The following is a 23,668-nucleotide window of genomic DNA, read 5'->3' on the forward strand; positions in this document are numbered from 1 at the left end:
TATTTAAAAATAAAGCAGGAGCAAAACAAAGTTTGGTACTCACATTTTTATCATCAATCAAACCCATCGAAGTCCTCATCCTCTGTGTCTGAATTGAACAGCTGCGCTAAATCTCCATCAAACATGCCAGGTTCACTGTCTTCACCGTCAGAGTCACTTTCCGTGCCGTGCGGCTCCTCGGAAACGATGCCGGCTTTTGCGAAAGCTCGAACAACAGTGCCAGCAGACATGTTAGCCCAAGCATCTACAATCCATTGGCAAATTGTGGCGTAACTCGCCCGGCGCTGCCTTCCACTCTTAGTGAAACTGTGGTCTCCACCGGTCATCCATCGCTCCCAGGCCACTCGCAGCCTTACTTTGAACGGGCGGTTCACACCGATGTCCAGCGGTTGGAGTTCCTTTGTCAGGCCTCCCGGAATGACAGCAAGCTCACAGTTCCTTTGCTTCACAAGTTTTTTCACATCGGCTGTGAGATGGGCACGCATAGTCACAGATCAACAGCGATGGTGATGCGTGGAAAAAACCACCTGGTCTCCTTACATACACCTCCCTCAGCCAGTCTTTCATCATTTCCTCATCCATCCAGCCCTTTTCATTTGCCTTAATGATGATTCCTGCTGGAAACTTCTCTTTAGGCAAAGTCTTTCGCTTAAAAATCAACATAGGCGGCAGTTTCTGTCCATTAGCATGGCAGCCAAGCACAACAGTAAAAGAAGACTTTTCGTGCCCCGTTGTGCGTATCGCTACCGTGCTGGTCCCCTTCTTCTCCACAGTGTGACTCACCGGGATGTCAAAAGTGAGCGGGACCTCGTCCATGTTTGTGATGTGGCTGGGCTGGATGTTTTTGTCGCCGATGTGTTTGCTGCAGTAGGAGCGGAAGATGGCCAGCTTTTCCTTATAATCCGCTGGAAGTTGCTGCGCTACCATAGTCCTGGTCCGGATGGAAAAATGGCACCGTTTCATAAAACGAAAGCACCAAGACGGACCTCCTTGGAAATGTTCAATGTTCATCTCTTCAGCTAGTGAAACTGCTTTTAGCCGAATGGTGACCGTCGAAACGCTTCTCCCGCTCGCTCTTTGCTCGATGATCCACCGCTCGAGTCTTTCCTCCAACTCGGGCCACCTCGCCTTATGTCCACGGAAACTCAGCTGCGTTTTCTTGACCTGCCGGAGCTCGTTTTCTAGCTTCCTCCATTTGCGAACCATCGATTCGTTAATCTTAAATTCTCTCGCCGCTGCTCGATTTCCATGTTCCTCCGCGTAGCTGATGGCCTTCAGTTTAAACTGTGCTTCGTAAGCGTGTCTCTTTGCCATTTTCAGGGTTGTTAAAACAACGATGTCCTGCATAATGCACATACCTGTCCTTTTATACAGGTATGTGCGATTGTCCCGGTATATACGATCAACGCCCACACTTCAGCCTTTAACGTTCTCATGGTGTTCTCTACTACGTCCTCCTTACAACACATAGGGCGCGCCGCACTTTTTGAAGAAAATCTAAGACTTTTAAGTGCGCCTTATAGTCGTGAAAATACGGTAGCCAGATTATATCGCTGCTGTGGGCCCGGGTCAGGGTAAGGGGTAAGCAAATAGGGTAAACATGGATACCCCCTATCACCAAGCAAGTAGCCAGTGAACTCTCCTAAGACAGAAGGATACACTTCAGTTCAAATGTCCCTGAAGCAATTGGTCTTTATATATTTTAAAGTATTCTCAACTCACCATGTCCACATTTTGTGCTCAGTGTACATTCACGGAATATTTGTGAGTCATGGACAGAGCCTGGCCACTTGGCTTCCACATTTGTGATAATGTTGGCAGCATCACATATGATCTTCACAGTGCAGAGAACACAAATTAGCATCCATTACTATAATGAAATAATTTGTTAGTTTGAAATGCTACAGGGAACTATGTACCTGTACATTAATGCTGTGGAAAGACTTCCTGTTCACATAGTCTCCTTCATTTACTGAAGGAGCAATGATTGGAATGTGAGTGCCATCTATACAGCCAATCACGCCTGGGAACCCTGAAAATAAATGTAAAATTTAAGTAGTAGTTCAAGTATCACCACATCATAAATTAAGTTTTGGTCATCCTGATACCTGCAACTTTGTGGCATCCCTCTTTGATGAATCTTGTGGGTCTATGACCGGGGAACACCACAAACGAGTACAGGAGACGTTTCAGTGCAACTGTAACATTCCTGACTGCCCGACAGACGGTAGCCTTGGAAACGTGCTCAGCGTCACCAATATTATACAGAAAGCTCCCGTTTGCAAAAAACCGAAGTGCAATACAAATAATATGTAATGAACTGAGAGCATGTCTGCGATGTCACATGCGTAATATATGGCCTGAGGATGTTATTCAAATAAATTATAGATTGTGCTGAGAAACGGTAACGTTCACACAGGAAATCATCAGGAAATGATAAAATGTCCAAACGCGCTCTGATCACTCTCTCCCGGCGGAGAGCTCTGCGGAGAATTTGGGCTTCACGATCTACTGGCTCTTCAAGGACGGGGCACGCCATGTCCGACACTTCCTACTGTCAGGTTTCCGACAAAGGGGCGGAGACAGTCAGGGTTAGTTGTAGTAAACCTGCTAGGGGGCAGGTTAGCTTCACGGAGTGTGTCGTCATAGTGACTCACTCAGAATTAATCTAAACTCGCTTTGTGAAACCGAAAACCCAGAGTTTTCGTTATCTCAGGGTATACTTACTCAGATTTTCCACTAAACCGGCTTCCTGAAACAGGGCCCAGGAAGACAACTGTGGAGCTCCATAAGTGTGGCTCAAGTTTGAATACAATTTGGTGCCATTTACAATTAATACAGATAGTTTCTCTCTTTACTCTTAAAGTTAACAAATATGTTTTTTATATTTATCAATCTAAAAAAATAAACATTTAGTCTGATTTGATGTTACAATTAAGAAAGTGTTTTTATCCGAAGAGTGTGTAAATATCTGGTTTCCACTGTATATTTGATGATGTTGGTGTTTGGCTTGATTGTCAGCACAGAGAGGGAGAGAGAGGAGAATGAGGACAGAACAGAGATGGAACAAGAGCAGGTGAGACACACATGTTAGTCCAGGAGTGGGCAATCTCAGTCCACGAGGGCCGGTGTCCCTGCAGGTTTTAGATCTCACCTTGGGTCAACACACCTGAATCACATGATTAGTTCGTTACCAGCCTCTGGAGAACTTCCGGACATGTTGAGGGGCTAATTTAGCCATTTAAATCAGCTGTGTTGGTTCGAGGACACATCTAAAACCTGCAGGGACACCGGCTCTCGTGGACTGAGATTGCCCACCCCTGTGTTAGTCAAATGGTTGTTTACCAAAAGTATCACTGTATCATAGGTCCTCATGTATCTCGTACCTAGTGTTTCTTTTTAGGTTTGTTATTTTTCAAATTCTATATTTATTAAGTTATGCAGCTTGTTTGCACAACAAGGCTAAATAATTATATAAACTTTTCTCAATCTAAATAGTGGACTTTGGTAGAATTAAAAAATAAGTGTAGTGCAGGTCTATGATGATTTTTAGTTCTACTATCATCTAGTTCTGATTCTGGTTCTGTCTTGGTTAAATCCTCATTAGTCCTGTTTTAATTCCGGATCAGTTCTGGGTCTGGTTGAATTGGGGTTTAGTCCGCGTGTCATGATACAGCCCTGGTTTTGTTCTGCCTTGCCTGCCAAAACGGAGCCTATTAATCTTTCAGTCATTTCTAAACCCCCCCCCCCCCCCCCACCCTTTAGGGCTAAGCCCTGGGTGTATCAAATGTCTGCCTCCGCCTCTGCCTGAAACACTTCCTGCTTTTCCAGCCTCAGGCTCCTTTAGCTTAGCTGTGAACCAGAGCTGGTCAGTATTCTAACTCACCCTGGTGTGTGATGCTGTGCAGCTTCCTCACAGATGCTGATGTTACAGGACGTCACAGCATCTCTATAATAATCCAAACTGTTGGTAACAATCCTGAAAACCTGCCAGTCGGTGCAGTCCAGACACACCTGCAGATTCTCCACAGCCTCATCAGTCCACTGCTTCAGTGTCTTCACAAAAGCTTTAGACAGTTTCAGTTTGTGCCTGTTTGCAGGGATCAAGTGAACCGTGACATGGTCTGAGAATCTTGATGTAGTTTGAGATGATGATACTCTTACCATCAGCTCACCTTCTGTTTTGTAGAGTATTTTTTATCCATTTTGTTTAATAAAATCTATGAGGTTCAAATGAAGCACCAAACTGCAGTTACTCAGTGGAGGTTCATTACTGCAGTTTCTCACCACTGTTGTTAACTGTTCCAGCTGATCATCAGGAGGAGACGAGCCATTTAGACTCAGCTCAGCCACTACAGAGGAAACAATGACTTCAACCCAAAAGGTGAGCAAGAATATCTCTGTTATTGAACCTGTGTGCAAGTTACAACTCTCATTGTAGCTCATAATTGTAATGTCATACTATCACTAGAAGGTGGTGGTAACACACCTACGACGTGTTTGTTGACATCTTTGATTCCACTAATGGAGTTTCAGTTTGTTCCACGACTGCATTTCACTCACTGCCTCTGTTTGTATCTCTGTCACTGCAGGACCAACATGGAGCGAGAAGTCAGCGCTCTCAGGAGGCCGACAAACCTCACCGAAGAAAGGGGCAGAAAAAATACAGCTGTGACGAGTGTGGGAAGAATTTTACCCTGGCTGGAAACTTAAAAAAACACAAAGTCATCCACAGTGGAGTTAAAGCTTACATCTGTAAGTTGTGTGGAAAATCTTTCAACCGGGCTGGAAGCTTAAAAACACACCAACTCATCCACAGTGGAGTTAAAGCGTACACCTGTGACTTGTGTGGAAAATCTTTTACTTTTGCTGCTAACTTAAAAAGACACCATCTCATCCACAGTGGAATTAAACCGTACACCTGTGACTTGTGTGGAAAATCGTTTACTCACGCTGAAAGCTTAAAAACACACCGACTCATCCACAATGGAGTTAAAGCATACACCTGTGACTTGTGTGGAAAAAGTTTTACTTTTGCTGCTAACTTAAAAAGACACCATCTCATCCACAGTGGAATTAAACCGTACACCTGTGACTTGTGTGGAAAATCTTTTGCCCACGCTGGAAGCTTAAAAAGACACCAACTCATCCACAGTGGAGTTAAAGCGTACACCTGTGACTTTTGTGGAAAATCTTATACCCACGCTGAAAGCTTAAAAAGACACCAACTCATCCACAGTGGAGTTAAAGCATACACCTGTGACTTATGTGGAAAATCTTTTACCCAGCCTGGAAACTTACAAACACACCAACTTATCCACAGTAGATTTAAAGCATACAGCTGTGACTTGTGTGGAAAGTCTTTTGCCCACGCTGGAAGCTTAAAAACACACCAGCTCGTCCACAGTGGAGTTAAAGCATACACCTGTGACTTGTGTGGAAAATCTTTTGCCCACGCTGAAAGCTTAAAAAGACACCAACTCATCCACAGTGGAGTTAAAGCATACACCTGTGACTTATGTGGAAAATCTTTTACCCAGCCTGGAAACTTACAAACACACCAACTCATCCACAGTGGAATTAAACCTTACACCTGTGACTTGTGTGGAAAATCTTTTACCCAGGCTGGAAGCTTAAAAAGACACCAACTCAGCCACAGTGGAGTTAAAGCATACAGCTGTGGTCAGTGTGGTAAAGCTTTTACTCACAGTGGCCTCTTACAGCGTCATCAAGTTATCCACTCTGGATTTAAGGCGTACAGCTGCCACATATGTGGAAAAACCTTCCACTTGCTAGGCAGCCTAAATATTCACCTCCGCATTCATACTGGAAATGACGTTTACTGCTGTGATCAGTGTGGGAAACTGTTTGTGAGATATAAAGACTTAGAACGCCACATGTTTACCCACACTGTGGGGAGACCTTATAAATGTGACCTGTGTGAGAAGACTTTTAAAGCGCCACGTTACCTTAAAATCCACCAACAGAGCCACACCAGAAAGAAACTGCAAGTGCAGTTACTGTGAGGTATGTATGTATATTATTATCTTCTTGTTTAAGACTGACTGTTTCGTTCAACTGTGCTCATTAAATTGTGTTCGCATGTTAGTAATTCTACTGGACTCAATTTTGGAATTTTGGAAACAGTGCATTTAGATAATGACTGAAACCAGCCCACTGAAGGAACAATGTGCTGGGAGTTCAGTTCCTTAAGCTTAATTATGCAGATTCTCATGACCATTGATCAACAACCACTGACCATTATGCAAATGTACTGTTTATAAGATTGGGGGAAACTTGCAGTCAGCTGAGACTGAAGGAGTCACTTGGATGAGTGACGAAACGTTTCTCCCACAAAATTATATGTCCAGATGAACAGAATCAATTTTTGGAGGTTTACTTACCTGGATGATTGAGCATGCATCAAGATGGGTTGACAATGTTTCTTTCTCGCTGATATAACGGGACACCTCAACGAGTTACAAAATATGATCCCCAGATAACACAACTTTCAAATACAAAGCAGCGGCAGGGATCACATTAATCTGCAAATCCTTGTATAAAGATAAGTCATATTAGCCCAGTTTATTTTTTCTTATCATTGTTTTTGGGGCGAATGTGGCTCAAGAGTTGGCAGTTCTTCTTGTAATCGGAAGGTTGCCGGTTCGAGCCCCGGCTCCGACAGTCTCGGTCATTGTGTCCTTGGGCAAAACACTTCACCCGTTGCCTACTGGTGTTGGCCAGAGGGCCCGGTGGCGCTAGTGTCCGGCAGCCTCGCCTCTGTCAGTGCGCCCAAGGCAGCTGTGGCTACAATGTAGCTTGCCATCACCAGTGTGTGAATGGGTGGATGACTGAATGCAGTGTCAAGGTCCATAGGGATTAAGTAAAGCGCTATACAGGCCATTTACCATTGTTGTGAGGCGACCATTAATAGCATCTGCATTTTCTGTTTGTATAGTTCCTTTGCTGTTATGGTGTTCTTGTTATGGATAAAAAAAATTTTTTTTTTGAAATATAGCAAATCTATTTCTATGAAGTTGTTCTATATAGTGTGTAAGATAAGATGACCTTTATTAGTCCCACAGGTGGGAAATTTGTCTCGTTACAGCAAAAGTGCAAAGTTATGTAGCACTTAGCAGTTATGTAACTGTTGATATGCAGCATTATTAAATTTATTGTTAATGCAATTGTTGATATGGTAAATTGACTTTTGAGGAAATTTTAGATGGCACTCATCATCAGAAAGGTTGCCTACCACTGGTAGAAAGGTTGCTCTACAACAAAGACATTTATTGAGTCTCAGTACCAGGTCACTTTACTCTAGCATGCAAAGTGCTTTACCGTGTTGTATAAAGCACTTTGAGTGCTCAGGCAGAGTAAAAAAGTGCTTTATAAGAATCAATCCATTTTACTTGTATTTACTAAATGAACAACAGGAGGGTCATCTAACTAAAATCAGTGTATCCCACCTGACCCCCTCAGAATCAGCTTACTTTTTATTTCAGGCCACTTTCAGAATTAAAATGTTGAAGGAATTCCCTGTGTAACACTGATGTAGCGCTAATGAAGTAATACAGGCTAGGGATTGAGTGTGATTTTATGGTTATTATTAATCAGAAGATTTAGGGACGCCACTGGAGCTGATGGGCAGTGATTAATAAATACACACAACACAAAAAATGGTTTTGCAGGTACCATGTATTTAACCAAACCCCAAAAAAAAGAATAACAAGAAAAGAAAAACTTAAATAATCACTCCTGCTGCAGCTATCCAATTAATCAAAAACCCAGTGAGGGTGCACAAAGACAACTAAACAGATTTGTCTGGCTTATACCAAGCAACACAGGTTCTCAAAAAACAGTTCCCCCATAAATACCACATGTTAATATCAAATCCACTGATCCACATTGAAGTCCATGAGTTTAATCTGAATGTCCCTGAGAGATGTCCAAGCGCTATTGTCCATAAATGAAGGGAATGGTGTGTATGATTGCGGAAATCAGTGTATTTGGAAAATGGGGACAGAGCGTTGTCTTTGATAGCTTCCTACCCAACCGGTGGAAGCGTCATTTGCAGAATGTGTCCTGCTTCTAGCCGTTCATTGGCTCGCCATCCTTTTTCATACCCCAAAAAGGTTCACCTGGCCTGCATTAAATAAACAAGGCCAATAAGAAATCACAAGAATAATACAAAAATGTCAGCCAATTAAGCTAAATACATTACGTTATTCTTGTTCCTGTGTACACAATTTATAAATAAATAAACAAACAATATATTGGTTAAATATAATATTCCTAACCATTAAGGATTTAACTGAAAACATTTCAACTGCTACATACATACATACATACTATGTAGCTCCACAACATTTGTTATTCAACAACTATCAGTCAAATCAAAATCAAATTGTTTGGACCGGCAGCAGCCGATTAGCGTCAGCTGGTAGCAATACAAACAGTCAATTAAAAGTTCAAACTCACCAATTCCGTTCTGTTCAGTGCACAACAACATTATGGCTCTGGCTCACAGTAATCAGCATCTAAGTTGCATAAGTTAGTTGGTATTAAAAAAATGCATTAAAACGGGAAAAGCAAATGTTTGCCAATACACACCTGCAACAGCTCTGTCACCTGGCTTGCCTCCACGCATCTGACGGAAGGAAGCCGGGACAGGCTTACTATGACCTACATGCCATCCGATTGGCTGAGCAAAGTCATGTGGTTGGAGTCATGCATTTGTGATGCGTTCAATGGCAGGAAATAAGTGCAGGAAATTACTCTGGGTTACACCTGACTTACACTGTCTTTGTGTCTTTGTTTAGAAGCAGAGCAACACAGAAGGATCCAGTTCTCAACCCTGTCATCACTGTGGTGGTGGGAAAGAGTTTCACTGTGACCTTTTGTGGAAAAACTTTCACTCTGCAACAGACCCTAAAAATCTGGACTTCTTTAAATTGCTTGAAGATTATTTCACCTCTCAACCGAGAATCTTCTTCAGGTCTAAGGTCAAATGGTGGAGAGTTCCAGATTTAAGCTCTGTGGGAGCGTCCCCCTTAGAGGGACCTCCTAATGATCCTCTACCTAATCACACAAGAGAAGGTGTGAAAACGGGTGTAGGTAGGATACAATTTATACAAGGAGTATAAAAGAGGTGATATTTTTGTCAATGCTGGTGTGAAGATTGTGCTGTTTTGATTGCTTTGCAAATATTCATTTCAATAAATCCAAGGAAATATTTGGTTTCAACGTTCAGTTTATTTTTAGGAAATATTCCAACAGTTAAGTGTTGATAAATGAACTTGAGTCTCTAAAAATGGGCTAAAGGAGATGTGAAGTGCAAACATATGTACATTGTGTGTAATGGGATTTGGCAAGGTTGAGAGATCTCCCGGATATAAAGAAAAATGTAAATACGAGACTGACAAAAAAATTGATATTAAAGACTTAATAAAGCAAAACACTGGATGGTACAGCTCATGAAGGCACAAACATGGCCTGCTACTGGATGTGTGAGAGGCAGAGAGAAGGGGACGGGCTCCCAGACATCGCAGTGAAGGTCAAAGGTGAAAATAAGACATGCAGAGAGAAGTCACTCACTGTCTGTGCATGTTAGGAATATAGTGATTAAATAAAGTTCATTTAGTGATTTATATATATATATTAGGGGTGCAACGATACACAAAATTCACGGTTCGGTTCGGTTCGATACTTTGGTGTCACGGTTCGATATTTTTTCGATACAAAAAAAATGTTCATGCCTTTTTAATTTGTCATTTATTAAAATTATAAATATATATTTTAACTCAAAAGTACAGTTTTTAAATTTAACCCTAACCCTTGTGCGTGTTTTTTATTTTGACAGCGAATGCGCACCTGTGGACCATTTATGTGCAGCCCTGGTTATTTAGCTTGTCATATTGCAGCCACAGAAATTATTTTGTCCATGAAACCATAAAGCTGCACTTTCTTTTTGCCTTATAGTCTGATTTGTCATAACTTCTCCGTTTTGTGGTAAGCTTTTCTTTGGCTGTCACTTCTTCACCCTGACCTGTCTTATTTGGCTCAGCAGAACTAAAATATATATCCTGCTGCTTTTACACACGCACTCACATAAGCTCAGCGATTCTCTGCGATCAACCTCTCACATGTTTAAGCTGCGGGAGATTTCACTTGTCATGTTTGCATAGTAAGCTAACGATTAATAAGACGATGTCAGAGGAATTGGTGCACAAATTATCATCACTCACAGATCAGTGCTGTCGCTCTCTATACACAGTTCGCACGATTGCAAAGTGAAAGCAAAAAAACAAGCGCAAATTCAAACGCATTTCAATATGTCACATATTGACAGTGGCTCACCGATGCCAATGACATAATTACCCAGCTACATTTCTGAAAGAATGCAAAAGCATTGACATATATTTTTCCTTCTTACAATAGCCCGACGGGCAGGGAAGAGATAGATTTTGGTAGCCCGACTGAAAAAATCGCTAGCCCCAGGACGTCAGGCTAGCGATATTGCGAGCCCTGTATCTGATTGAGGAATCATGCATCTTTGGAAAAGAGAGTTTATTACAGAGAAATGTCTCTTTCCAAAATAAAAGCTATACTATCCGCTTCTTCTGGGTTATATTCTCAGCAGCATAAGGAGAATCATGTGCTAACAGCTGTCTAAATGACTCGGCTAAAGTTAGTAGCATGCTTGTTGTTTTTGTCTTTGCACTAGGATGATGTCGGCGTAAATGTGCAGTCATATTCGTTGTGTTCCCACTAGTGCTTTCAGGTTAATCTCGTTGAAATGACCTTAACGCCACAACACGGCAAATCTCCGTTAACGAGCTACCGCCGATCGCCCCGTGCATGGGGCTAGACGGCCAACACGTGAACGAGCTAACTGCGCTAACACACTAGTTCCCACCCATGTTATTGAGCATTGCATGGCACATCCAACATACTGTTTTACTTTAGTCCATGACGCACTTACCTTCAGGGTCATACGTCACATGAAAACCAAAATAATTCCAAACACCACATCTGAATGAGGGTGGGGGAGGTCCACTTCTGTCTCGCTAGCTTGCCCTGCGCTCTTCCTTCTGACGATGCTGTCTGTGTGGAGCGCTCAGTGGATCTGCGCTCGACAGTGCAGCCTAGGCGGAGTAGTCGAACGCAGATTCACTGAGCGCTCCACACAGACAGCATCGTCAGAAGGAAAGTTGATAAAATAAATTACAAATGTTGTATTGTTCGATACATACGCGTACCGAACCGAAAGCACTGTATCGAACGGTTCAATATCGATACGAATATCGTTGCACCCCTAATATATATATATATATATATATATATACACACACACACACACACACACACATTGCAATGGTTCTCATTAAGAGTTGGCCCTCCATGTAATAATGGGGTAAAAGAGTGAATTTGGCTCTATGATTGAACTGAATTGTTGAGACTGACATGTAGAGCTGCAGAGGGATTTCCAAACATGCTTAGATATCATAGCCAGTTTAAGTCAGGGTGCAATTTTCCTGCGCCAAATTAGTCTGAACAGAATATCCTAGACTTATATAGTAAGTACAAAATTACAGGCTGAGAATTGTTAGATAATAGTGTAACCCATGTGAAATACAGGGCCGTAACCCCCCCCCCCCCCCCCCCCCCTTTTTTTTTTTTTAATCTAAGGCTATAGCCTGTTATTGTCAGAAGGGGGTGCTGTAATGCAGTTTTGTGTTCTGACAACCGTGCGTCTAGTGCGCAGGAAGCATTACCTGTCTCTTCCTATGAGATCTTCCCTCTCTGATGGCAGTCAAGTGTGTGTCGGAGCTCACCGAAAAGTATTTGGTAACCTGGTTAATGAGACCAGATTGTTTTACGTATAAATGCTAATAAGCTACTCTTTTATTAGGCCCCGAACTCTGACCACAAAGGGAATAACGTCTGTCCAGTTATTTGTGTTGGAATATCCCAGTGAGTGACATGCCGTTTGTTCATCAAATTTGGTGTGTTGTTTTACTTTTCTTGTTGTTCTTTACAGTGTGTTATAAGTGTTGAATGCTTTGAGCTAAAGGTGTTTTACTGCCGATGCTAGCTGCTAATAGCTGTTAGCTACCCTACCCCCACGAAGCCATATTCCGATCGGGGAGGTATTCAGATAGAAGCACTAGCTCTGTTTATATTAGAATGGTTAAGTCTTAATAGAAATGAGCATATTTCAAGTTCATTAGTACTTGCACTGTGAATTAAGTTACCTTTGCTTGTTAGCCTTATGGATGAATGTAACCTTGATTGCGATGACTATTTACATTACTGTTTAAGCTGCTGATGTTCTTTATTGTGATATAATTGTGATAAAATAGTTGATACTGGTACAAACAAGTTACTGTAACTCTTGTAACTTGGTAAAGCTAAATGGAATGCCATTTGTTATTAATACATTTGGAAAAGAAGTTCATGAGCTCATGTTAAGAACACAAGATGGAAAAGAAATTCATTGTTCTGCACTGTTTGTGTAGATTGGTTTTTTGAACTACTAGAAAGGATTCTGGAGAACCACTGACGGCGAGAACAGCCCAAATGAGATCCTGAATGATCATGAAATGATGTGGCCAGCCATGCGATCGGATTGTAGGATTTGCCTGAGAAACTGATTCAAGCATCCCTGTATTTCAGACAAGCCCTATCCCAGATAATAGGGTTTGCACACTGACACTTCCGCTACAGGTTTCAACGACTTTAAAGGACAATTCAGACTGGACAATTCAAACTTCACAACGGGAACACTTCCATCCGTTTTATTCATTCAAAAGAGTTCTGATACAATTCAGTATAAGTCTTTCATTCGACTGTCTTTATTTTATTTGGTTCTGCTTTATATCTATTCACCTTTAAAATGCACTATTAGTGTGCAGTTTGGTTTATTGTGCTGTATATGTTTATGAATGGTACTGAGGCAATAAAGGTCTCAGTTGTTCATTTCCAAGCCAATTCCTTTTGTGAGTCTCCAAAACAAAACCTCCTTCTGAACCTAGTAAGATGTTTAGGGTCTCTATTTGAAGTGAAAGTGTACTGGTCCTGAGTACAGGTGCTACACAAATGTGGCGCACCAGCCAGGAGGTTTAATTCCTTTTATTTTTGGAAGTTTAGCAACTGGTGCTTTCATGCCTTTTGGGTCAAATCATTACATTTGTCAATGACATTCTGGGTTGGAGTAATAAGAACATGGATGTAATCCAAACTGAAGGTGTCAAAGTACCTAACTCTGTCCTAGTAGGAGGGTAACAGGTGATGAGGTTGACAATGAGGTTATTGATTACTTAGGGTAGTTTGGTTCCATTGGAAGAGTAATTAAAATAACTAGCACAGAGGCACATTTTAAAAACACAGCCATTGTGGAGTTCCAATCAGGTGAACCAGTCCAGTTCCTTAAGGATAGCTTACCTTGCAAAAGACAAAGCCATAACCCAAGTGTTGTCCATCATATCCAGCTGCTGTCTGGCTGTATGCTGCAGACAGGGGTTCGTGTTTAATCCATTCTTACCCAACTGAACTAAAAGGTCTTGCCGAACTGAGTGGTGCAGATTTTGAGGTTTTGTTAGGTGAGCTGGCCAAAATGAAGAAGTCCACTGAGAGTAACCCCACAGTTGGACCAAATGCATCAGTGCCTAGTCAAAATCCGCAGTTCACTAGTGACACAGACTGAGATGAACCAACCATCATTGAGGATCAAAGTCCTGTTAAATTGGGCAGTGGTTCAACCCACTCGCCTGAGCATGGCTCTCACTCATCCTCTCCAAGTGTAGAGGTGACTGCCTCGCACAGAACAACCACTATCTACTTACCACCTGAACAGCTCACTCCACCTGAAGTACAGAGAGTAGTAGTTGAGGATGTCATTATGAACAATGAAATGCCTTCTCAAGGTCACGCAAAGGCCCTTCTCGGAGAAAACCCCTTGCTCTACTTTCGAAGCTGATTATGATACGTGGCGCAACAATGTTGAATTCCCCCTCACAGATCGTACCATATCTGACAAACTTAAGGTAACGAAAGTAGTTGAGAGCCTTCTTCCGCCAACTGCTGACATTGCAAAGCACCTTGGTCCTAACGCTTCTTGATTATATCAGCCTTCTTTTTCAAGTCAAGTCAAGTCAACTTTATTTGTCAATTCTGCCACATGTACAGGACATACAGAGAATAGAAATTTCGTTACTCTCAAACCCTAGATGAAATAGCAAATGAACATTTAAATATAAGAGAGTGATTAAAAAATGCAAATAAAATAATTAAAGAGTAAAAATTTTAATAAATACAATACAATTTTACGTATAACAAGAAAGCTATGCAATATACAATATACAATATTCAAGTAAGGGTAAATGACATTGAGTGTAAACCAGGCAGAGTAGTGCAAATAAGCAAATAGTGCAAATGGAGATTTAGTAATGTACGGTAAGAGATAGTGTAACAACAAAGTCTTATGAGGTAATGGCAGTCCAATGCTCCACAAAGTGACTGGTAACTGGTGCAGGCCAGTGAGTGAGTCAGAGAGAGAGTGTGTGTGTGTGTGTGTGTGTGTGTGTGTGTGTGTGTGTGTGTGTGTGTGTGTGTGTGTGTGTGTGTGACAGAGTTCAGTGAGACCGTGGTGGAGAAGAGGGGAGAGGGGGCAGAATCGGGAGGGAGTTAAGCTTCCTGACAGCCTGATGGATGAAGCTTCAGTCTGCTGGTCCTGGCCTGGAGACTCCGCAGTCTCCTCCCCGATGGCAGCAGCTTGAAGAAGCTTTGCATTGGGTGCGTGGGATCAGCCGCTATGCAAAGGGATTTTTTAGTGAGACGGGTGCTGTAAATGTCCTGGAGGGAGGGGAGAGAGACACCAATGATCCTCTCTGCAGCTCTCACTATGCGTTGGAGGGTTCTATGACAGGACGCATTGCAGGCTCCAAACCACACAGTGATGCAGCTCGACAGGATGCTCTCGATGGTGCCTCTGTAGAAAGTGTACATGATGGGGGCTGGTGCTCCTGCTCTTCTTAGTTTGCGGAGAAAGAAGAGACGCTGCTGTGATTTCTTGGCCAGTGCTGTGGTGTTGTACGTCCAGGAGAGATCCTCTGTGATGTGCACACCCAAGAACTTGGTGCTGCTCACTCTCTCCACAGACGCTCCGTCAATGGTAAGAGGAGCATGTTGGGTGTGCATTCTCCTGAAGTCCACGACAATCTCCTTCGTCTTCTCCACATTCAGAGAGAGATTGTTGTCAGCACACCACGTGGCCAGGCGTCTCACCTCACTTCTGTAGTCGGTCTCATCCCTGTTGCTAATGAGACCCACCACCGTTGTGTCGTCCGCAAACTTGACATATCTTGACATATCCTATGGCACTGTTGATGATGGGGATGAGCTTTTTGCCAAATTCTTGAGCACAAACCAGAACTCAGGTGAAAAGCCTTCTGCCTATTTACAGCGGTTGCAGATAACCCTGAGTAAAGTCATTAAAAGAGGCGGCATCACTACAAATGATTCACTTCCGCTTCCGGCTGCATGGAGTGAAGTAGTGGGTGTGTCCAGCTCCGCTTATTAATTCTAAATATTGCATTTTCCAGACAACGTAATTCTTATTCTTGGTTAGCTGAAACCACACTAAAATGGATACTAAGAAGACCAGAAAATGTCTGTGAAGGTTCTCAGTCATCCAGGTCATCGTAGTCAAAGGAGCTTGCAAAGAAAAGCGTCTGGACTTCTTTAAGCTGCTTGAAGACGTTTCACCTCTCATCCGAGAAGCTTCTTCAGTTCTACACATCAGAAAATACACACAAAAGACCATAGACATCGATTCGACCACCTCAAGGACCTGAAGGACAGAATTGTTTAATTCCATGTGTGTGTCTCTTGCAGTCCTCCATAAGAGTCCTTCCGGGCGTAACATTGTTACAGAGAGACGGGTGTAAGGCTGTTCCAATTCTCAGCAGCGCTCTTCGCTTTTCCTGAGTCCTTAGCAATTCTTCTTCCTACGATGACGTTTTCATCAAGGCCAATGAAAAGAAGTTAGGAAAAAAGGAGAATGGAGGAACTTTTGGAACATACCCCATGTGGTTAAAATGTGCTGCTGAGTCACGTGACTGCACAACAATAAGTCACAGCAGAGCAGTAAGAAGAAGGCGGAAGCTTGAATGAATACCCTGAGTGTATTCATGTGTTCACGGATGGTGCTAAAAGTCCAGATACTGGAAGTACAGGGTTTGGAATAGCAGTTCCGTCGAAAAATATTGAAATAAACAGACGCACTTCGGATGGACTGGCAGTGTACTCGGTTGAAATGGTAGCAGTTTTGGTAGCATTGAAATGGGTAGAGTGTTCAAAAATCAGGCAGGTGGTTGTGTGGTCTGACTCGGCAGCTGTTCTTTCAAGTCTACAATCATTTTGTTCGAAGACAAGGCAGGGCATGCTGTATAGTATTCTGGAGACTATAAGCAGAATAAGGTGTTGTGGTGGCAATATTCACTTTCTTTGGGTGCCAGCTCATGTAGGGATCAGTGGAAATGAAAAGGTGGATAGGTTGGCAAAAAGAGTGTTGACTAAAAATAGGACTGAGATGGAAATTACAAGCAGCGGATCTGAAGCGAAAGGTATTGTTTGGAGGCAGGTTGTTCAGGAGTGGCAGAAGCGGTGGGATACAGGGAGTACGGGCAGGCAATTGTATCATCTTAAGAAGGAGGTGGCAGTGAGTAGGTTGTATAGGGGTAATAGGAGAGATGAGGTGGTCATTACCAGGCTTAGACTGGGACATTGTGCATTAAATAAAACACTACAGATGATAGGAGAACATGAGACGGGGCTTTGTGGAGTGTGCCAGGAGGAGATGGAGACAGTAGAGCATGTAATACTGCGGTGTAAGGGTTATGATGTGGAGAGGTCAGTTCTGCAGAATAGATTGAAGGAGCGGGGAATTGGGAAATTTTTGTTTTTTGTTTTGTTTTTTGGATACAAATTGTAAACTCACTGTCTGACCCATACTCCGGAACAGTAGGAGGCGGTAATGCTCCTTTACGTTGGTTGCCAACCGCCGTTAAACACAAAGAAGAAGAAGAAGAGAAGAGGGCGGAGCAAAGTGTGTGTGCACGAGAGGAGCCGAGCAGAGAGAGCTCCTTTGTCATGAAACGGGAGTAAAGTAGTGAACTTAGAGGAGAGAAACAAACTAAAGCATCGATCATAAACCACTACCAACGTCCTGATCGATATCTGCATCGATCTGCCCACCCTTGTCTCCTGGATCGTAGCTGCGATCAGCGTGAACCACGTGGGTCTCTGCTCCCTGATCTGTTTCCTGTGTTTGGAAAGAGTTGCAGCTTCATCGCGGAGTTTCTCTCGGTTTGTGGGCTCATCTAAAGGTAAGCACCGAGCTAACTTTACTGTGAGTTCAGTTCATGTTGAGTTTAGCTCCTGAATGAGGTCTTCTGCTGCTCTCCTCGGTGTCTGTTCACAGTTTATTGTGAACACGTTGAGAGAAGAGTGAGAGAGTGTTTGGAGAAAAACACCAACTAATCATTAGCTCAGCATGCTGGGAGAAGTTGGAGCAGAAAAGTCTTTTCATTGTCCCTGCAGCTGTTTTTCTGCCTGCACCAAACCTCTACAGCCTCATTTCTATTTGAAGTGATAACAGGAAGTCAGAGCGATCTGCTGCAGTATCAGGGTCACTATAACTTTATTGTCCAGCTGCTGTGGATGAACACGTTGTTTTTGTAGATCTGGGGTTTATAATAGCAGCAGTATTAATGAGACAAGGACAGCTCTGTCTTAACATAGTGAGTCCCTTTATTGGCAGACCACAACACAAAAAACCAGACGGTGCTGCATGAACATTTAATTAGTCCCTACCATAACACCCCTCCTCTGAGTATTCAATTCAGTTATATTTATATTTTTTTTTATATAGCACCAAATCCTCAAGGCGACTGTTGTTGTGATTTGGCTTCTAGGATATCTTCTTTCCGTAGTTTGGTTACTTGGTGGTATATGAGACTTGGGTGGGTGGGGGATTGTCTCAATGAGATAATATCGTGGAGAATTCCGCTCTGCTTTATATTGTCCCGTTTTCTTTCATGTCCCAGATCCAAACTTGATCTCCTGGTTGTAGTCCAGTGAGGTCTTGTGCTCTCTGTTGTTGAACCATTTCCACTGTTTCTATCTCTCCTCTCTCTCTTTTTTTCTTTTTTATGTCTCTCAGCATAGTGATGTTTATCCTGCCTGGTTTGAGGCAGGATGGAAGTATAGGGGCTGTGGTACGAAGTTTCCTCCCCATTAGAATCTCTGCAGGGCTATGTCCATTGGCAAGTGGTGTGGTGCAATATGCCATGATGGTGAGAGATGGGTCTGCTTTCTGTAGAAGGCTTTTTACTGTTCTCATTTCTCTTTCAGTCTCACCGTTTCTCTGAGGGAATCTCAGGCTGGAAGCGGTGTGGGCAAAGCCCCACTCTAGAGCAAACGTTGGGAAGAGTTCTGAGGAGAATTGTGGGCCATTATCTGACTTTAATTATGTTGGTATGCTGTGGCGTGCAAATACGGACTTTAAGTGTTCAATCATTGCTGCTGATGTGTTAGAAGACAGCTCAGGTATTTCTGTGTATCTTGAGAAATAGTCCACTACAACCAAATACTGGCTGTTACTCCAGTCAAAAAGATTTTGCAGTAGAGTTGGACATGTTTTATTGTTTCTGTCATGATCCTGGGTCCTTTTGACCCAGCATTTTGTGTTTTCTCTTCGATTTTGGTTCTGTTCTTCCTTTGTTTAGTGTTTACTCTGTTCTGCCCGTGTGTTCCTGTTTTATTGTGAAGGTCTGCGTCTTATGTGAGTGTTTTCAGTTTGCCTCCCTAGTCTCGTCACGATAATCACTCCCAGCTGTGTTCCCCACCTGCGTGTAATCTCCCTGTGTTCTCTGGGTGTATTTAAGTTGTATTTTCTGTCTTAGTAATTGCTGGTTCGTCTGTGTTGTTTCCCCTCGGTCTCCCTGCGTCTTTTCATATGTATTTCCCCGGACCTCCCTGCATCTTCGTTTCTAGTTTGTTTTGTTAGTTTTACCCAGTTTAGGTTTTCCTGTTTCACCTTCACCCACGCCATTGCTGTTTGTATTTTCTTTTGTTAAATAAATACTCATCTGCACCAGAGCTGCTGCCTTTTGGGTCCTTCCTACATTCCACACGGCTTGCCCCGGCAATTCGTGACAGTACGAACCAGCCACCATGGACCCAGCGGCAGTAAATCCGTCCGAGGAGCTCCAGGACGACATCGCGTATAATGTGGAGATTCTCCTCGGGCTATGGCTAGAGAACCCTCCAGAGGAGCTTCGTCGTGCCGTGGAAAGTCGGCTACAACGGCTCTTTTCTGGCCTGCCATGGCTTCTGCAGTCACTTCCTCCGACCATGCAGACTTTTTTCCGGCTCACACCGCACCTTCTCTCAGCCACTCCTGCCTCGCTGCCCGACTCGCCGGATGTGGTCTTGCCCGGCCCGTCGGTGCCATCTGTGGGGAAGAAACGCCGATCGCGCCGCGGGCGCGCCACCCCACAGCCGGACGTTCGGACTTCTAATTCGCTGGCTGTGGTGAGTGAGGACTCCGTGTCTTTTCCAGACGTTGTGACTGTTCATTCGGGGGCTGTGTCTTGTGTGGCGGATGTCAACGCGAGCTGCTTATCGCCTGTGCAGCTACCAGCAGCCCAGTTAGCCGCCCCGCAGACACACTCTGCTCAGCCAGCTCGGTTAGCTCCCCCGCAGCTACTCCCAGTTCAGTTAGCTCCCTCGCAGCCACCCTCAGTTCAGTTAGCTCCCTCGCAGCCACCCTCAGTTCAGTTAGCTCCCTCGCAGCCACCCTCAGTTCAGTTAGCTCCCCCGCAGCTACTCCCAGCTCAGTTAGCTCCCCCGCAGCTACTCCCAGCTCAGTTAGCTCCCCCGCAGTCCTTCACAGCTCAGTTTCCAGCGTCCCCCTCAGCTCAGTTTCCAGCGTCCCCCTCAGCTCAGTTTCCAGCGTCCCCCTCAGCTCAGTTTCCAGCGTCCCCCTCAGCTCAGTTTCCAGCGTCCCCCTCAGCTCAGTTTCCAGCGTCCCCCTCAGTTCAGTTTCCAGTACCACCCGTGCCGCCTGTAGAGCAGGCCCCAGTAGCTCCAGTGCCGCCTGTAGCGCAGGCCCCAGTAGCTCCAGTGCCGCCTGTAGCGCAGGCCCCAGTAGCTCCAGTGCCGCCTGTAGCGCAGGCCCCAGTAGCTCCAGTGCCGCCTGTAGCGCAGGCCCCAGTAGCTCCAGTGCCGCCTGTAGCGCAGGCCCCAGTAGCTCCAGTGCCGCCTGTAGCGCAGGCCCCAGTAGCTCCAGTGCCGCCTGTAGCGCAGTCCCCGATAGCAGTACGGTCCGCTGGTCAGCTTAACATTCAGCCAGGGGTCTCAAATCTCTCTGGCTCTGCATCAGCTCCTGCTGGGAGCTCGGATGAGCTCATCCAGGACTCCGCGGCTCCCACGCCGCCATCTACCTCGTCAGCTGGAGGGTCCGAGGGGCCCGTTCAGCCTCCTGTCTCCGCTGGAGGGTCCGAGGGGCCCGTTCAGCCTCCTGTCTCCTCTGGAGGGTCCGAGGGGCCCGTTCAGCAACCTTCCTCGTCAGCTGGGGGTTCAGGAGAACCGCACCAGCACCATGCCACATCAGCTGGAGGGCCCGAGGAGCCCATCCAGCCACCTTCTGCTACGCCTGGTCCAGCCTGTGCTTCGTCAGCTGCAGCTCCAGCCTGTGCTTCGTCAGCTGCAGCTCCAGCCTGTGCTTCGTCTGCTGCAGCTCCAGCCTGTGCTTCGTCTGCTGCAGCTCCAGCCTGTGCTTCGTCTGCTGCAGCTCCAGCCTGTGCTTCGTCTGCTGCAGCTCCAGCCTGTGCTTCGTCTGCTGCAGCTCCAGCCTGTGCTTCGTCTGCTGCAGCTCCAGCCTGTGCTTCGTCTGCTGCAGCTCCAGCCTGTGCTTCGTCTGCTGCAGCTCCAGCCTGTGCTTCGTCTGCTGCAGCTCCAGCCTGTGCTTCGTCTGCTGCAGCTCCAGCCTGTGCTTCGTCTGCTGCAGCTCCAGCCTGTGCTTCGTCTGCTGCAGCTCCAGCCTGTGCTTCGTCTGCTGCAGCTCCAGCCTGTGCTTCGTCTGCTGCAGCTCCAGCCTGTGCTTCGTCTGCTGCAGCCTCAGAGCCTTCGTCTGCTGCAGCCTCAGAGCCTTCGTCTGCTGCAGCCTCAGAGCCTTCGTCTGCTGCAGCCTCAGAGCCTTCGTCTGCTGCAGCCTCAGAGCCTTCGTCTGCTGCAGCCTCAGAGCCTTCGTCTGCTGCAGCCTCAGAGCCTTCGTCTGCTGCAGCCTCAGAGCCTTCGTCTGCTGCAGCCTCAGAGCCTTCGTCTGCTGCAGCCTCAGAGCCTTCGTCTGCTGCAGCCTCAGAGCCTTCGTCTGCTGCAGCCTCAGAGCCTTCGTCTGCTGCAGCCTCAGAGCCTTCGTCTGCTGCAGCCTCAGAGCCTTCGTCTGCTGCAGCCTCAGAGCCTTCGTCTGCTGCAGCCTCAGAGCCTTCGTCTGCTGCAGCCTCAGCCTGTGCTTCGCCTGGTCCCGCCTTGACTGGTCCCGCCTCGACTGGTCCTGTGCCCACCGGGCCTCGGCCAGTACGCCTGACACTGGAGAGCCGCCGCCGCTGCCTTCCGCACGGCCGGCCCCCGGACCGCCATCGCCTGAGTGGCCGCCGTTGCCTTCCGCACGGCCGGCCCCCGGACCGCCATCGCCTGAGTGGCCGCCGTTGCCTTCCGCACGGCCGGCACCCTGAACTGTTTGGACTCCTGTGCTGTCGGCCCCCTGGCCGGCCCCCTGGTCTTTTCTGTTTTGGACTCGGTTTTCCTGTGCTTTGGTGTGCTTTTCTTTTGGTTTTGGACTTGTGTTTTGTTTTTCTTTTTGTCTTCTGGCCTTCTGGTGCTCCTGTTTTGTTTTGCCTCGAGCCCTCAGTCCTGGACCCCCTCCGCCCGCCCTGGTCGGGTTGTTTTCTGGTTTTTTTTTTTTTGTTTTGTTTTTGGGCTGTCGGGAGCCAGCCCTTGAGGGGGGGGGGGGGTTCTGTCATGATCCTGGGTCCTTTTGACCCAGCATTTTGTGTTTTCTCTTCGATTTTGGTTCTGTTCTTCCTTTGTTTAGTGTTTACTCTGTTCTGCCCGTGTGTTCCTGTTTTATTGTGAAGGTCTGCGTCTTATGTGAGTGTTTTCAGTTTGCCTCCCTAGTCTCGTCACGATAATCACTCCCAGCTGTGTTCCCCACCTGCGTGTAATCTCCCTGTGTTCTCTGGGTGTATTTAAGTTGTATTTTCTGTCTTAGTAATTGCTGGTTCGTCTGTGTTGTTTCCCCTCGGTCTCCCTGCGTCTTTTCATATGTATTTCCCCGGACCTCCCTGCATCTTCGTTTCTAGTTTGTTTTGTTAGTTTTACCCAGTTTAGGTTTTCCTGTTTCACCTTCACCCACGCCATTGCTGTTTGTATTTTCTTTTGTTAAATAAATACTCATCTGCACCAGAGCTGCTGCCTTTTGGGTCCTTCCTACATTCCACACGGCTTGCCCCGGCAATCCGTGACAGTTTCATCTCTGTGTTGCTGCTGTCTTATTTGTTGTTGTCTGTCCTCTATTTCAGGAAGGCCTGATGTGCATACAAGTCCATTTCATCTCTTAATGTCGTGTTAGAAACCGCTCTTTCTGGCACTCTGGGCAGCACGTCTGCAATTGCTGCGTGTATGACATGTGAGATGGTGAAAGAGAACCTCATTACCGTATTTTCATGACCATAAGACGCACTGTACTAAAAGGCGCAGTCTCAGTTATGTGTGCCATTACTGTATTTAACACACACATAAGGCGCACTGGATCATAGGGCGCATACAAGTACCGTATGCGTATTTAAAAATAAAGCGGGAGCAAACCTGAGTTCGGTACCTTACTCACATTTCTATTACCGGTAATCGTCATCATCAACAACACACAAGCATACAAGTGTGCGTATTTAAAAATAAAGCAGGAGCAAAACAAAGTTTGGTACTCACATTTTTATCATCAATCAAACCCATCGAAGTCCTCATCCTCTGTGTCTGAATTGAACAGCTGCGCTAAATCTCCATCAAACATGCCAGGTTCACTTTCTTCACTGTCAGAGTCACTTTCCGTGCCGTGCGGCTCCTCGGAAATGATGCCGGCTTTTGCGAAAGCTCGAACAACAGTGCCAGCAGACATGTTAGCCCAAGCATCTACAATCCATTGGCAAATTGTGGCGTAACTCGCCCGGCGCTGCCTTCCACTCTTGGTGAAACTGTGGTCTCCATCGGTCATCCATCGCTCCCAGGCCGCTCGCAGCCTTACTTTGAACGGGCGGTTCACACCGATGCCCAGCGGTTGGAGTTTCTTTGTCAGGCCTCCTGGAATGACAGCAAGCTCACAGTTCATTTGTTTCACTAGTTTTTTCACATCGGCTGTGAGATGGGCACGCGTAGAGTCACAGATTAAGAGCGATGGTGATGCGTGGAAAAAACCACCTGGTCTCCTTACATACACCTCCCTCAGCCAGTCTTTCATCATTTCCTCATCCATCCAGCCCTTTTCATTTGCCTTAATGATGATTCCTGCTGGAAACTTCTCTTTAGGCAAAGTCTTTCGCTTAAA

The 23,668-nt window shown here is 45.4% G+C and overlaps 1 protein-coding gene across 1 annotated transcript; it reads left to right on the forward strand.

Moving 5' to 3' along the window:
* The first annotated feature begins 4,356 nt into the window (after positions 1-4,356).
* LOC146625973 (uncharacterized) lies at positions 4,357-6,026 on the forward strand. The gene is made up of 2 exons (XM_085363102.1): positions 4,357-4,384; positions 4,593-6,026. The coding sequence occupies exons 1-2, from the start codon at positions 4,367-4,369 to the stop codon at positions 6,024-6,026; spliced, it is 1,452 nt and encodes a 483-aa protein (XP_085219228.1). The 5' UTR covers positions 4,357-4,366.
* Positions 6,027-23,668: the final 17,642 nt, after the last annotated feature.

The sequence above is a fragment of the Diplotaxodon limnothrissa genome, linkage group LG9, assembly GCF_057381915.1.
Source record: "Diplotaxodon limnothrissa isolate DT_005_m linkage group LG9, D_limnothrissa_male_GT1.1, whole genome shotgun sequence".
Taxonomy (NCBI): Eukaryota; Metazoa; Chordata; class Actinopteri; order Cichliformes; family Cichlidae; genus Diplotaxodon; species Diplotaxodon limnothrissa.